Genomic DNA, 15,630 nt, shown 5'->3' with positions numbered 1-15,630 from the left:
GCTACTCTGGATATTAAATAGGGGAAGAATGAGCGTTCCCAAAAACTGCCCTCTTTGGAGGGGTGTAAAACTCTTCCACAGGTTACCCCTGCCATCCCCATTATCTTCCTGTGTTCAAATCTGTAAGCATGTTTTAGTATTCCAGTCAGGGTTTTCCTCTGTTGGGAATAAGGTATTATGGGAGATTTTCCTTTCCTTGTTCTGGTTTGTGAGCATGGTTTAGGCCTTCTGGCTAAGGGACGTGTTGTCCAGCCTTCTTCCTGACTTAGGTACCCTGACTAGGTCTTCCGCATGGGTTATCCCCTTCGGGGTCCAAAATTCCACACCCTGGATCCTGTCCGGTTTTTGGTGAAGACAAGAGGGGAATGATGGGACATGCAGTTTTTGCTGGTTTGTTTTTACCAACTGGATTGATCTGTGGCTGGGGATATGCTTTTTCTGCAAAAAGCAGCCGTTAACCTGGGAATACTATACCCAAATCGATGCGGCAAAGCCAGTCTGGTCACATCACCACAAGGTCCTAGTAGCATAACAGGAGGACATTGAAAATCACTTCTGCAGGTACAATATGAGTGTGAAGAGAATACAAGAGCTTGTGGGAGACCAAGTCCTAGAAGAATTTGATCAGAGCCTTTTTCAGTAAAGGGAGGGGGAAAAGGTTTATTTTGGGGTGAAGTGATGTTGGGGCAATATGTCAGAATTAAAGGACAGGGTTGGGAGCGAGGGGGTTCCTTTGGAATTACATCCATGATATGCGATCAGTGAAACTTATAAACGGGTTAATCCCCAAGTGTGTTATGGTACCTGTTACAAGTCACTGGAAAATGGATATAGGCTTAACTGTGGTATTTCAAGTTGATTGTTTTTAAGTTTTAGGTTTTTATAACTGTGCATTCAGACAGAAATTATGAACTTGAAGGTAATCCTTATTTGGGCAGAGTTGGGTTGCCAGGTCAACAGGCAGGTTGGTAGTCACATGTACAGGGATGACTATGCCTGATCTTAAAATCAATATGCTGAATGTTCAGGTTCTAAATTCACCCATATAACGCAGATCAGACTTTCAGGGGTTACCAGCTAAAGAAAGGAGCTGTGGCATTCTCACAAGGAACGCATTTATTTAAGGATAATGAAAAGAGATTGGCAAATAAAACCTTCACAAATAATTACTTAGACTACAGAGAGGAGTAGCCATTCTAATGAAAAAGCGGTTCCTTTTATCAATCTGACATTCTCAAGGATCTCAAGGGTAGATATTTGATGTTCAAATGTACTTTAAGAGGTGAAACATTTACATTAGTATCATTAAATTTTCCAAAGGAAAGACAGGGTGCCTTCTTTAAATGCTTAATTCCGATTTTGGGCCATTTTGAGGAAGACAAATGAATAGCAGAGAGACCTTAATTGTGTCCTTGACCGATCGATGTACATATTTTTACCTGTTTCACTAACAGATAGAAGACATTTTCACGTGGTAGCAAAAAGTGCTGAGGGATGTTTTACTGACAGAAGCGTGGCGGTTCTTCCAACAGGGTGATAAATACTAAGTTGTACTCAGAGGTACATAAGGGGTTCTCAAGATTAGATATGCCTTTAATTTTCAAACACTTCATTGCCAAAAATAAACTCAATTGAGATAGGTCAAAGAATATTATGCAATCATACTCCGGTTTCATTATACATAGCTGTGAAAGTTCCAATTACAGCGAGGCAGAATCCATGGCGACTAAACGATTTTCTTTTGGTAGACCAGAAAATGAAATTACATATAACGGAAGTGCTAGGTAACTACTTTAAGGAAAACGATACAGGGTAGTTTGATCAACATATGGCATGGGATGCAGATAAAGCGGTTGTAAGAGGGATTTATATTCAGACATACCATGAAAACAAATGGAGCATGTATTACGGGAGGCAGAGCATAAATGCAGAGGTTCTCTGAAAAGCTTGAGTGTACTATGGCTGACAAAAAACGATTAGAAGCTCAATCTCTACTGTAAACAAGACAATATTACTACTCAGAAAGAAATAAAGCTAACACATTTTGGTGGCCAAGCTGCGAAAATTGTCTACTCAGAATAATACTTTTGCCTGAAAGGTAATCTGGGGCACTGAATAACATCAAAAGAAGGGAAATTCACTGTCAAAGAGATGTTTTTCAAAGTATTGTTGCCAATGTCCCTGTGAACCAAATGAAATTCACTGATTTCTTAGCTTCTATTAAACTACCAAGTATATCATTTGCAGAGAAATATTCTAGAAGCACCAAGCACTTCAGAGGAACTAGACTAAGTAATTCAATCTCCACCAAGTAGCAAATAAAGCCCCAGGTCACAATGGATTTTACATCTTATTTTTCATAACCTTTAAACCTATTTGAATACCCGATCTCACAAAACTATATAACCATTTCTGATTGTGGGTTCAACATCAGACTCAATGGCAGAGTTCTCATGATTCTATTGTCAAAGATAGTTATAAAGCCTACCATGAACTAATCCTAGAAACATCCAATGTATAGTGAGCAAACATCCTACTTGACTGTGAAGTTAAGGCTAACAACAACAGAAAGATACATTCTTGGGCCCTCCGATCTACTATAAAGCCAGTTTGGTCACGATCTATCAATCTGGGAAAAACCCCATTAGCCGTGTCACAATCATTTTACTGTATATTTTGGAATCCCAATTTAATAGTAAAATGGGACACAAAGAAGTACATTCCTCCGGGTCCTTGCCAGTCAAGGACACGGAGGAATGTACTTCTTAACGGCATTGATATTGAAAGTCCCATCGTAAGGTGTTCCAGACTGGTATAAACCACCAATCCTGAATATGATGGCTCTACTTCCTTCAACTACCCTTAATTCGCACAGCATGCCCCCATCTATGCCAATAGTCTGAAAAGAGTATCTGCCTACTCTGGCTGAGAGTAATGGGTACAATGAGTAGGTCATCAGAGAAGTATGAACACTGATATTGATCACAGGTTAATTTTCATTTTTTAGGCTGTATAACTCTCTTTCATACCTCCCCACATTTAATTGTTTTGATCTAAATGCCACCTATTTTCATCTAAATCGCATCCATTCTCACTTTGCATACATGAATGTAGATCCTTAACTCTCAAATTGCTTGCAGAATCTGTTGTTGTTGCCTGAAGAAGTCAGCTTTGTAGGGCTCGACTCCGAAAGTCTATCAGACTGTTATTTTTTGAAGGGTGGGTAATTATTGGTCCAATTTATTCTCGCTCCTTTGTTAATTAATGTATTTATCAAAATCTGGAGAGTGTAAAGTAGGGATGTAATGGAGGAGCTGGATACTCACTGTATCCTGTTTTGAAGCCAGTGCAGAATCTCAGATAGACTAGAGAATAGAAGATTTGACAAAAAGTTTGCGATCACAGCTTGAGCTTGATCTGGGAAAATACTAATGCCGTTTGTTTATTTTTACACGTATTAAGCGCACAAAACCTGTAGGCATCAAAGCGCTGTTACAACCAGGTACTCTTGCATTGTGAGACAGGCAGGGGTTGAAATCAAGTCAAGAGGGGAGGAGATGTCAGTAACGCTATGTGAACAGCCAGGTTTTCAGCCCTTTTCTGAAGGCCCAGTAGGAGTGTTCTGCTCTCAAGTGAGGTGGGAGAGAGTTCCATTGTCGAGCGGCCACGGCGGGGAAACTAGAGCCTCTACTCCTAGCAAGCTTGAATTCAGGCCAAGTCTGTGGGTGTAGACTCTTCTGATGGGTCTGGAAGACTGGGCTTTGGCTAAGCTTTGGGAGAGGTATGATGGTGCAGAGTTCGACAGGCATCTGTGTGTGATTGAGTGGGTGAGGTGGTGAGTTTAAGGGACAGAAGGTCACAGATGCCTCTTGGACAGCAGGGCATTCCCTGAGGAAGTCTCTGTGGATTAGGGCAACCCCATCTCCTTTAGACTCCTGCCTGTCTACCCTTAGTATAGTGAACCTAGTGGGGATTACAAGTGATACTGCAGGACCAAAGGCTGGGTGAAGCCATGTCTCAGTGATGGCTAGGAGGTCTAAATTGTGAAAGATGATGAGGTCTTGGATGTCCAAGGAGTGGATGGACACTGAAGTGGAATTGATCAGGTCAACTTTAAGCATAGTGGGTAGCGGGCGCACAGGCGCAATAGAGGCTTGAGACGACAATAGTGCAGTTAGTAGAGCCTTAGTGGGGGTTTCGTTGGAGTGGGTAGTCACTGATGGGGCAGGGAGTATAGAGGTGATGTACATGTGTCGGTAGCATTTACAGCCAACAGATGTGAGAGGCTATGTGCAGCATCTTAGTGCAAGGTTTCTTGACTGGATAGGCTGGGCATAGGAAGGCGTTCGACGGCTATTCAATAGCAGAGCCTCTGGTTTCTTGATATGGTAGCGGGTGGCACGTTTGCAGCGGAGGCTTGTGAGTGGTTTTCATATTGGGGAGGATCAGCACTGAGGCAAAATGCGAGTAGCTGAGTGTGTACTACTTTGTGGGGGCTGCCCCTTGGAATATGAGAGCTGAGATCCCCAGTGCGGCATGCACAAGGTTCTGCGCTTGGCTGTGTGTTACGTCATTTCGTAAGATCATGGCAGCGGGGGGGGGGGCATTGCAGTACATCTGACTGCAGGAGGCATAGGAGAAGCCTAGCAATGGTGTGGTGCAATCCCTTTTTATACAATGTCAATATCTGTCAAAAAGGGCCAAAGGCCAAAATATACCGAATAAATTATTGTGACACGGCTAATGGGGGTTTTGCCCTGATTGATAGATCATGACCAAACTTGCTTTATAGTGATCAGAGGGCCCTAGAATGGATCACTCTGTTAGCCCTAACTTCACAGTCAAGTAGAATGTTGGCTCACTTTACATTACAGGAATACCATGTGAGGTCAATACCAGTCATTATTTACTTGTACATATGATACCAATACCTGCCACCAACATGGGTTCGGGGTATATGGTTGCAATACATGAAATATGATGAAAATACCTAGAATATTAAAGCACATATTACAAGTTACTCACCATAGTGATTAACATACTCTTAGTCCATAGTACCCTTTACTCCATACTGGATGGGCGTCCCTCCTAGGGACGGGAGAACGAACCTTTTTCACAAGAAAAAATCTTCTTCCCCTTTAGATTTAGAGGCGCCTGGGGGTGCAGCCCTGGGAGCATGCGCTCCCCTGACTTCGTCCACCAGCGCGACTCCTCAGTCCCCATAGAAGTGTCGACAATATTACCATTGCCTTATGACACCAGTTTTATTAATGGGGAGGATGGTGGGATGTATGGAGGAAAGGGGACTCGGGACTAAGAGTACATTAGTCACTACGGTGAGTAACTTGTGATTACTCTTACATCCCGTGCCCTTTCCTCCATACTGCATGGACAATTACAACTGAATGTAGCCCCAGGGTGGAGAGGAGACCCTCCTTAAGAAAACAAGTTCCTTAATATTGCCCGCCCAAATGCCGCGTCTGACCTGGAGCCGGTATCCAGACAGTAGTGTTTGCAAAAAGCGGAGGGAGTAGCCCGCGTGGCCGCCATGCTGATGACCTGCCACATGTCTCTGGAATGCGACATCGTGGCCTTGGTCCCGATAGCGTGGGAATGCATGTTTGTCGAAAGTGGCTTGTGCTGCCCCTCATAGTCCTCCTTAATGGCTGCAACCATCTATCTTGCTATGGATGCCTTGGAAGCCTCATGTCCTGGCCTTGACCCACCGAAGGTGATAAATAGAGCCTCGGATTTGCGAAAACTCCTGGTTCTGTCCAGCTAGAACTTTAGCACATGCCTAACATCTAAACAGGGCAGGACCCTATGAGAATTGTCCTTGGGGTCTGCAAAGAAAGTGGGGAGTGGGCTACTCCCTCCGCTATCTCCTCATTAAGGTGAAACACAGACTACTTTAGGTAAGAACGCGGGGTGCATTCTGAGGGCCACCTTGTCCTTATGAAAGGTAGTGTATGGCTCAGACGCCACCAGAGCTTGGATCTCGCTGACACACTGTGCAGACTTAAGGCCCACCAAAACGGCTGTCTTCATGGTGACTAACCAATGTGGCTTCTTGATGGGCGGGTAGAGCCTGGTGAGGCCCGTCAGATGTCTTTTAACCACCGGATTGATGGACGAGAAAACATCCTCCTCCGAGTTCCGGTAGGCTCCGATGGCCGCCAGATAGGTGCAGCATGTGTAATTGCACTCCAGAGTGTGCAAGGTGTGCTAAGAATGAAAGCACATCATCCAGTGCGCAATTGAGAGGGTCGACCTCCTTAGCTTTGGCCCAGTGGCATAACCTAGCCCACTTGTTCTTGTACTGACTTCTAGTAGCATCACTCCTATCCCCCTGAATTATGTTGAGGTTAACCTGCGAGAGGCGCAGATGCTTCAGCGTGACCTGTTCAGGAACCACGCTGCGAGGGCTAACCTCTGAAGGGCAGGGTGGATCAATGTGCCCCCGTGCTGCAACAGGAGAGGAGCCGGGCCCTGTGGAAGGTGCATTGGAGGCTAGTCGGACATGCTGAGGTGCTGGGACTCTCTTATATTGCAGATCACCCTGTGTACCAGTGGAATGGGAAGGAAGGCATATGCGTTCATGCCGTTCCACTGCAACTGTAGTGCATCGCCCAGAGAGCCTAGACCCTGACCCTGCCAGGATGCAAACTGAGGGCACTTCCTATTGGACTAGGTGGCGAAGAGATCCACCTGAGGATGACCCCATCTGTTGATCTCCTGAAGGACCTGATCATTTAATTGCCATTCGTAATTGTCTGCCCCGGTCTGCTGAGCCTGTCCGCCTCCAGGTTAGACTACCCTGGGAGGTGGATCGCTGTCAAGTGAATGTCGTTCGCCAGGGCCCATTTCTAGATGTTGACCGCCAGGGTGCATAGAGGAGGGGACCTGGTGCCACCCTGCTTGTTGGAGGTAGTACATGCTGGTGGAGTTGTCTGTCTGAATGAGGCTCATTTTGCCGCCGATGAGCGGTAGGAAGGCCTTGAGAGCCAGCCAGTTGGCCTTCAGCTCTAGCCAATTTATATGGACCTCCTGTTCCTGAAGGGACCAAACTGTGGACGCTGTGGTTGTCCAGGGTCTCTCCCCAGCCCTCCAAGGACGAGTCTGTGGTGATGGTAACCTGCGGAGCTGGTTGTCGGAATTGCCTGCCAATCCTCAGGTTGCATTCAGTGCTCCACCAGACTAAGTCCTGCTGGGGAAGTGAGGAATGCTGACTGATTCCACCTGTGAACCCCGCTCCTGATTCCATGAGGCTGCGAAGTGCAGCTGTAATCTCCTTATTTTGAGTCTTGTGCAAGGCATTGCCAGAAGACATGCCGCCATGATGCCCAAGAGTTGCTGGTACCAACATGCTGAGGTCACCTCTCTGCTGAGAAAATAAATTGTGGCGTTCTTGATGGCTGCAATCTTGTCCTCAGAGGGAAACACTCACTCGTATCTTGTATCCCAGATGAGGCCCAGGACGTTAGCGTTTGTGTGGGTTCCAGCTGGGATTGCTTGAGATTGATGGAGAATCCAAAGTTGTGTAGCATGTTCATGAGGGCAGAGGAGGTCTGACGGACCGCCTCCGGGGATCTCGCCCTGACGAACCAGTCATCCAGGTACGGATATACATGGTGACCTTGGACCCTGAGAAGGGCAGCCACCGCATTCATAAGCCTGGTAAAGACCCTGGGGGCTGAATTGAGGCCAAAGGGTAGAACCTTGTATTGGCAATGGAAGCCCATGATCCTGAACCGCAGGAAGGAACGATGGGGCTGCCAAATCGGGACGTGTAGGTAAGCGTCTTTCAGATCCAGGGAGCAAATCCAGTCTCTCCTGCACAGTATCTCTGCAATAAGTGCTGGGGTAACCATCTTGAACTTTTGAAGCGGGAGGGAAAGGTTCAGGGTGGAAATGTCCAACACAATTTTCAGGCCAGCCTGGTTCTTCTTGTATATGGTGAAAATCCTGGAGTAGAAGCCCATACCCTGCTGCGAGGCTGGGACTTCTTCCACTGCATGGGTCTCTACGAGCGATCGAATTTCCACCAACTGAGTTGCTGTCCCAATCTGTGGGAGTGGAGGAGAGGAGAGAGAGGAGAGGGAGGAACCGGTAGGCGGTACTTCGTGGACACTACTGATAGGATCCAGGGATCTGCAAACTTTGCGTGCCGATTGTGTGCGTGGAATGCAAGCCTGCCTCCCCACCGGAGACACATGGACCCTTGAGGTGTCAATATGCGCCTATGTGGACTCCATGATGTCTTGAGCCACCATCTTTGCTTCTGCCAGCCCCAGCTTCCAGAAGGAAGTCAGTTATTTCCCGCCAAAGCCTCTGGTTAACAGCTGCGAGAAGGGCATCCGCATTCGCCTGACGAAGGTGCGGTGGGGCGTTGGAACAGACCTTCTTTCCATACGCCTGCAAGATCTTCTCCTCCTTGCCCAGCAGAGCAGAGGACGAGGTGGCCAATGAAGACTGAGGCATTGCGTATATAGAAGCCACGGCAATCACTGAGGAGTGCGGCAGAGGATGTGCCGTCAACAAGAGTGTATCCACCTCCAACTGCCTGTACTGGGCGTTGAGACGCCTGTTGGTGGGCTGCGCTGAATGGGGTTTCAGCCAACCCTTTTTGGCCAAGGCGACAATGTCCTTCTGCATCGGAATCCCCGTTCTGGTCACGGGGCGTAGATGGAGGACTTCGGCCAGGACCCCCGCCTCAGGTTGTTCAACCTCGGGTTGCAGAAGCCCCAGGTATTCAGCCAAACCTGCAAGTCGATCATGGAAAGTCTTGGCTGACGGTGGTGTGTCAGGATCCTCCTCCTCATCGGTGTCCACCATGGTGTCTGACTGGTCTGGTGCCGGTGGAGGAGTTCTGGGAGCCATAGGCTGGGGTGTGGAGACCGGAGCCGGAGGCTGCTGTGGAGGATGGTGTGGAACCGCCTGAACTGTAGGAGGCAGGGGAGCTGGAATCGAAGGACCCGGAGCAGGCAGCTGGGGCTGCACAGGGGCCTGAGGCACTGGAGTCATAGGAGGAATGCCTATGGGTGCTGGCTGTGAGACTGGAGGTAGCATGTCCCTGATCACATCCCGAAGGATGAAACCCATCTGAGGGGACCTTATCAGCATGAGGAACTTCTAAAAAAAACTGTCCTTGCTGGATGGTGGGGTGGCAGGAGTAGGTGGCTGCTAGGGCCTTTACGTACTCTGCCTGGCTAGTTGCAGGGGGTATCTGTCCTGCGACGTAGAAGGATAAGCGGTAGGCCATGTACCTGGTGAAAACAAGTCCTACCTGGACACTCGATCTCCTACCTGCTCCCCAAACGGGGTCGGTGACGGACGAGTGGCCATCTAGTCTGGCACAGCGGCCATCTTGTCAAACTCTGTGCTACGTGCGTGTGTTGTGGTTCCTGGCTCACTGGGAACAGCCTCCTCCTGGACTCTTGGTGGTGGATTCTGAGGCCTACTCTGCGCCTCAGGACGAGATCTGGTAGGAAAAGTGCCCTCGGATGAATCACCGGTTGTGCTGCGTACAGGCGACCCCGGAGACATTTGTCCGGTAGTAGGGCGTAGCCCCTCGGATGGACACCCGGTAAAAGAACCTTGCAGTCCCTGAGTGCCGTCTCTGGAAGGATCTAGCGACCCCTTGACCTCGTGGCCAGTAGCTGGTTAAGCCTCTGTATCTGCACTGATTAAGAGAACCTGAATGGTCCCTCCCGCATGGACGTTTCCTAGGGAAGGAGTCAACTTTGCGGGGAGCGATGGAATCGAGCGACTTGGGCCTTGATCTGTGATTGATGAAGTTCTTCAAGTTCTCTGGAGGCAACTTCTCGAAGAGCTTCCTCCACCTTGCAAAACTGTTCCTCAGATCTTGCGGTGTAAGCGCGTTGCACGAAGCACAGTCCTCCCAGACGTGGTCTGGGCCAAGGCAGCAGAGGCACATGGCGTGGGGGTTGGATGTGGGGAAGCAGCCCTCGCACGCTGGACACCTGCTGAAGCCCAAGGATGTCGACATGCGCCAAGGAGGAGAGTGGCAGCAGAGTACCTGTTTAAAGATTAGAAGATAAAGATAAAAAGACAGTATCCGGGGAAGAGCGCGTGGAATTACAAGGCCGAAGCCAAACCCAAGAGTGCTGGTGAAAGCGGTCCATTCCCGTTGACGCAGAAAAGAGGACTTGGGAGTGGCGCCGGTGGGCGGAGGCAGGGGAGCGCATGCTGCAGGGGCCGCACCCCACACGCCTCTAAATTTAAAGGATAAGAAGATTTTTTCTGCTGAAAAAGGTTCCGTCTCCCGTCCCTATGAGGGGCACCCATGCAGTATGGAGGAAAGGGGACGGGACGTAAGAGTATGTATAAATATGTTGGAATCTCCTCTATGAACCTATGTAAGAGACTGTGAATGTCACGGCAATGCCTTGCAAAGAATGATAGTACCACCTATGTTATAGGGAATATTTGGAGTAAACTGTCACCACTGTGGTGGCCTCATGGCATTGATCAGAAATCTAACAGATAAGGGCCAGCTTGGCAATACCCCAATGTGTGTGATTCAAGCTGTGGTTCAAGAAAAACAGCTGTTTAAGATACATGCAAGTTTTCATTTAATCAAAAATCCTGGCACAACCCTCTTCAAGGATTCCTCTACTATGCATACAAATTCCGACGTTCTTGACATTTGTAGTAATTGATGGATTAGCAATCATTGTTAAGGCCAGATGTACATAGGAAAAGCCTGGGAGGTGGCACTGGAAAGTAAGATTTCTGTCTTGGTAGAATTCAGCGTGATATGATTCTTACACATCATAAAGTAATTCATAATAAAAAGAGTTGCCAAATTTTGAAATGGGGTCTATTGGGTTCCAGTCAGTTTATCACATCTGACACTGTGATCTACAGGGTCTGCGAGAGGATCAGTAATATCTTCAAAATCGCTGGCCTTACTGTGTTCCCCAGACTTCCTCCTCCTCACCTGAAGACGCGGAATAGTCCGACTTCTTTCTGCGGGAAAGTCTGATGTATGGCTTCTTCTTTTTTAGAAGGAAGGGTCTGCCTCGGAAAGAAGCCACCGTGGTCTCTGTGAAAGAGAGACCTACCCAGGCCCCCCTCCGCGACAGCCAGAAAAGGGGAAAAACTGTAGAACGGAAAAAAACCCTGGTCCAGAGCAGTGGCAGGTGATGGAAGTCCGCTGTATCCGGAGCAACGACTGGAGTCTCCTCAGCCAGGGAGATGGGAACAGCGACCAAGCCTGGATCCAAACCGGAGGTACACTGCCGGAGCACAAGTAAACTTCCTCAGCCGAGGATACGAAAACAGAAAGGCCAAAGCATCCGACAGACAGGTAGGTGAAACTGAATGAAGGAGAAGCCAATGTACAGATCGAAGTATTTGCGAGAAAAGGGAAGTCCGAGCGGACCAGAGAGCAGAAGGGGGAGAGGCAAGCGAACCAGAGTGAAAACGGGAGGCAGGGAAGTAGTAGCGAATCCGGGGAATCCCAAACGAGGAGAGAAGGAGAAACCAGGGACGCTGAGCAGAAGGCAACAAGGGGGCAAATAGAAGGAAAAACTAGCGCACGCAACAGAACAGAGAAAAACTCAGTTGCAACGCGCGGAACGCTGACTGCCGAATGTTGATAAACGATCGCGGCCGCCATCTTGAAAACAACTAGACCGAGGCCGGCAGAAGGGAGAAAACGTGACGGCACAATCTAATGGCGTCCACGTTTCCACCTTCTCCACAGGCTCCAGCCGCCTGCGGCCGTGACACAGTTAGAAAACGAATTGGGTATGGTTATCAGGATTATCTACCCTCATTCTCAATGAGTCAGGTAAATTACAGCAGGAGCTATAAGGATGACCTCTACAGAATCCCACAACCAATACTACAGGAGTTGGAGGTGAAGGGGGAAGTAAAGTAATTGTTGTCTGTTCAAGATGAAAGTGCTAATCCAATTGTGCCAAATCACAGTCTAATATTGTGTAAATGGGAAACAATGGTGCATTGACAAGAGGGTCGAACAAGGCTGATAGAGTAAGCATCCCCAGAGCACTGACCCTCCACCTCAATCCACCTTCCATCTCGGGTTTTCCAGAAGCTTATGATGTTAATATAGGATACATAATGCCAATATCTCGCACAGAAGTCAGTTTATCTGAAAATAGGATGTCAGTACCAGAAGAATGGTGTGAGTACCTGGGCATGTGATGGCAAAGGTCAGCAAATTGTGTGAATGCCTGGGGACATAATGCCAAAACCTATCAAATGTTGTGAGCATCTGTACTCATGATGGCTGGCTAGTGGCGTGAGTAAAAAAGCACATTATGCTAATGCCTTACTTACAGTGTAGGTACTTAAGCATGAAACCAAAATCCTGCAATGATGCGAGTACCTGCCATTTGATGAGAATAGTTGGTAACTTAATATCAATAAACAGTGAGTATTGCATGCTTAAACGTGTGTACCCCTGTAAGTACATGTATAAGTGGGATAGATGTTTTACATTAACAAAGCATATTAATGTATTCCCACAATGCTTAATTAGTTGGCTAGTATAAAAGCCCCTACTATATGAACAAGTCCCTACTATAATTTATCTTGGGTTTCTAATTTCGATAAAAAATCAATTCCAGCTGCAAAAAGAGAAAATGGCAGCGATACTTGGGTTAGGCATTTCTTTGATGAAAGCCCTTTGAAGCAAACTTAATGCTTTTTCTCTGATACATCTAACTGAACTGTATAAATTAAGTTACTTCAGCCACACTGTATGGTTGTGAACTGATGCCCTTTCTTGATAGGTTCTTCTTTGATAGACTAGAAGGGAAGGTTTATAAGACCGTTCTAGGTTTAGAAGAGTTGTGAGAACTTCAGTAGTATGATCTCTCTAGATCCCATAGAGAGTGACTTTTAAAAAAAAAAAGAAAAGTCACTTTCTGGGACAGAATCTCTGATTACGATGATCTTAATAGATTGCTAGTGTTCAGGGATAAATAACATCTATTCGTACCACCACGTACCACCACACAATTGAGATCCTACTTGCAGAAGTTCCCATCTAAAAGACATTGAGATCTTTACTTGAAATTCCGTTTAAACGCTCTGCCTACTTTGGAAGTCCTGGGGCCGGAATTGGGTATATTATTTTAAATTTTTTTTTAATTAAGTGTATTTGGTTTATTACAAACCTTTCACAAGCAACACAAGCAACCAAAGACATTTTTTCTAACAATTGGGTATAGCTAGAGAGATGCATGGGTGCCGGATGTGCGGCTCTGACCAAATTGAATCATTGGCCCACTTGGTACTGGAGTGCCCTTTTTTCTTGGCAAAGAGAATTGGCCATTTGGGAAGGTTTTCTGCATTCTACCTCCCTGGTCCTGGCTAAAAGCCTATGGGAGAGGCTACTGCTTACTGCCAATCGGGCATTAATAATCGCATTGACATCATTCTTAGAGGACATTTTCCAGGGTCTGAAGAATAGAATGTCTGAGCGGGAAGCAGCTTGAAGGGAGATTTGGGATGAATGTTTGTATTGCCGAAATTAGTTGATGAATTGTTTTATGATTTGACTCTAGGGTTGATATAATTTAGTGTGTTGTTGTGTTAATGTTTGTAATCGTTTTTTAGTTAGTGTAAAAGTTTCTTTAAACTGTAAAACACTTTTAAATGAAGAAAAAAAAGAAAGCATTAGTCTGCCAATTGGACTCATTCTACCTCTGCACACTCTTCTCTCATTTCCTGACCTTTCCACTGCAGAAGACTGTACAAAAGCAACATCCATTGGCTTTGTCAATGCAGATTTTTCTTTATCCACGCCAATGTTGCTTTTGTGCTCCCAATTAGCTATGTACATTGTTAAAAAGATTGGATAGCAGCACCTCCCAAGACTAACTGGTATCCCAGGTAGTTAGGGCCTCCATAAATAATGCATTGTTTCTAATCTACAACAATGTACATCAAGAAAGCAAGTTGGGAAGGTAGACACAAAAACCAAAGGCTCAAACTTGGCAAGTAAGAATAACAGGCAGTTAAGACAATCAGGTAAAGGTATCTGGCACCTTACAGTGACTAACACGTGCTCATTGAAGCTAGTGATATATGGCAAGAAGGAACGTTTGCGTCCTTCAATAAATTACAAACCGCATAGGCAGACTCATATGTTGGTGTACTGTAGGTGCACAGCTTAACCCCCTCCACTCTGCATGGAAGCCATAAAGCACCCGCCACAAACATGGCAGTGAAACCGGAGGCACAAGCTATTACTTACAGAGAGAAAACATTATACCAAGTGTCCAGACTCCACATCTGCAGCCTGCTTTTAACTGAATGTCCCACTTCCCAAACCATCCACGTAGGGGGTTCGACAGCTCATCACCTTATTGCAACTGACAACGCATAAATGAAATATATGACATACAAACTAAGTACATAGAACTGCAATGTTATAAAAAGGTCCTTTGCCCAAGTAACATGGCTGACACATAAATCCATGTAGTGCAGATGAGCAGAATGTATAATGAGGGAGGAGAGACACGGTGTCCAGTCAGTATGTCGAACGCATTTTTTCGAATGCAAAAATGTCGAAAACATTGTCGAAAAATGTTTTTTCGAATGTATATTTTTTTATTTAATACGTTTTTTTGGGGTTTTGGTAAGTAGAATATAGTGTAAAAAAAACGGGGGGTTAGGGGAACCCCCACCCTCCCATTAAAAAAAAATGAAACATTCAAAAAATATTTTGACTTAATGTTTGACATTTTTGCATTCGAAATAATTGAATTCGAAATATTAACTATAAACCGAGAGACACAGCAAAGCAAATAAAAACCGACATAATGAATAGACAAACAAGGAAAGCCACAAACTGACAAAACGTGCCCTAGCAACAGACAGAAGACCTGTATAGAAATGTCCATCAGCATTGGCCTCTCATATACTTATAATAGCCTAGGGGCCATCAGGGGCCGATGAAGGTGTGAGCCAATCAGTGGTGACAGGCTAGATTCACTAGCAGGCTTACAAGATTCGGGTCCAATCGAAACTATGTTCATGCATCTTATTGCATACTATATACGTGTACAAAAGAGGTCATAACATCAAGTTAAGATTTTAAGAGACTGTTTTCTAAAAGTACTACCTTGTTATCCTTGTTAAGTCCGTCTATTTTTAGTTTTTATACACTTTTCATGTTGAAAGGTTTGTTCCATAATAACATTATTCCCTCCTTTAATATTAATACACTGTTTACAGCTGCAAATCCTCGCCAGTGAACGGTATTTTTTTTTATTCTGTTATTCCTTTTCGTTTCTGTTACATCTCCTATCTGGAACCTTAATCTCTTCCTCCAGTTTCGATTGCACTGTAAAATAATCTGCTCTCAATTTGGGGTCCCCATATGTTCAGTGCCCCCACAATTAGGAACCTGTCATGTTTACCATACAGATCATAAACTTAGAACAATAACAAAAGTGAACGGAGTGCCGAAAAACCTACCGATGTCATATTTTGTGCCTGCAACATTTGCTGTAATAGTCCCATGCTTTTTCTTCTTCTTCCTCACTTTCCTTTTACTTGGAACTTCAAATGGAAACTCTGAAATCAAAGTGAGGAGGGATGTTTCTTGGTTTTCTTTTGAAAAACAAA

The 15,630-nt window shown here is 45.9% G+C and overlaps 1 protein-coding gene across 4 annotated transcripts in view; it reads right to left on the bottom strand.

Moving 5' to 3' along the window:
- The window catches only part of TTLL7 (tubulin tyrosine ligase like 7), a 2,250,822-nt gene that overhangs the window by 1,879,458 nt on the left and 355,734 nt on the right, over positions 1 to 15,630 (bottom strand). For 3 of the 4 annotated variants that reach the window (XM_069641609.1, XM_069641612.1, XM_069641610.1), the window contains one exon: positions 15,481 to 15,615. In XM_069641609.1, coding sequence (XP_069497710.1) covers positions 15,481 to 15,615 — 135 coding nt within the window. The remainder of the gene's footprint in view (positions 1 to 15,480; positions 15,616 to 15,630) is intronic. The other variant, XM_069641611.1, reaches the window with a different exon arrangement.

Source organism: Ambystoma mexicanum, chromosome 1q, assembly GCF_040938575.1.
Source record: "Ambystoma mexicanum isolate Mex_15411 chromosome 1q, UKY_AmexF1_1, whole genome shotgun sequence".
NCBI lineage: Eukaryota > Metazoa > Chordata > Amphibia > Caudata > Ambystomatidae > Ambystoma > Ambystoma mexicanum.
This window is presented reverse-complemented; position numbering and strand designations above follow the sequence as displayed.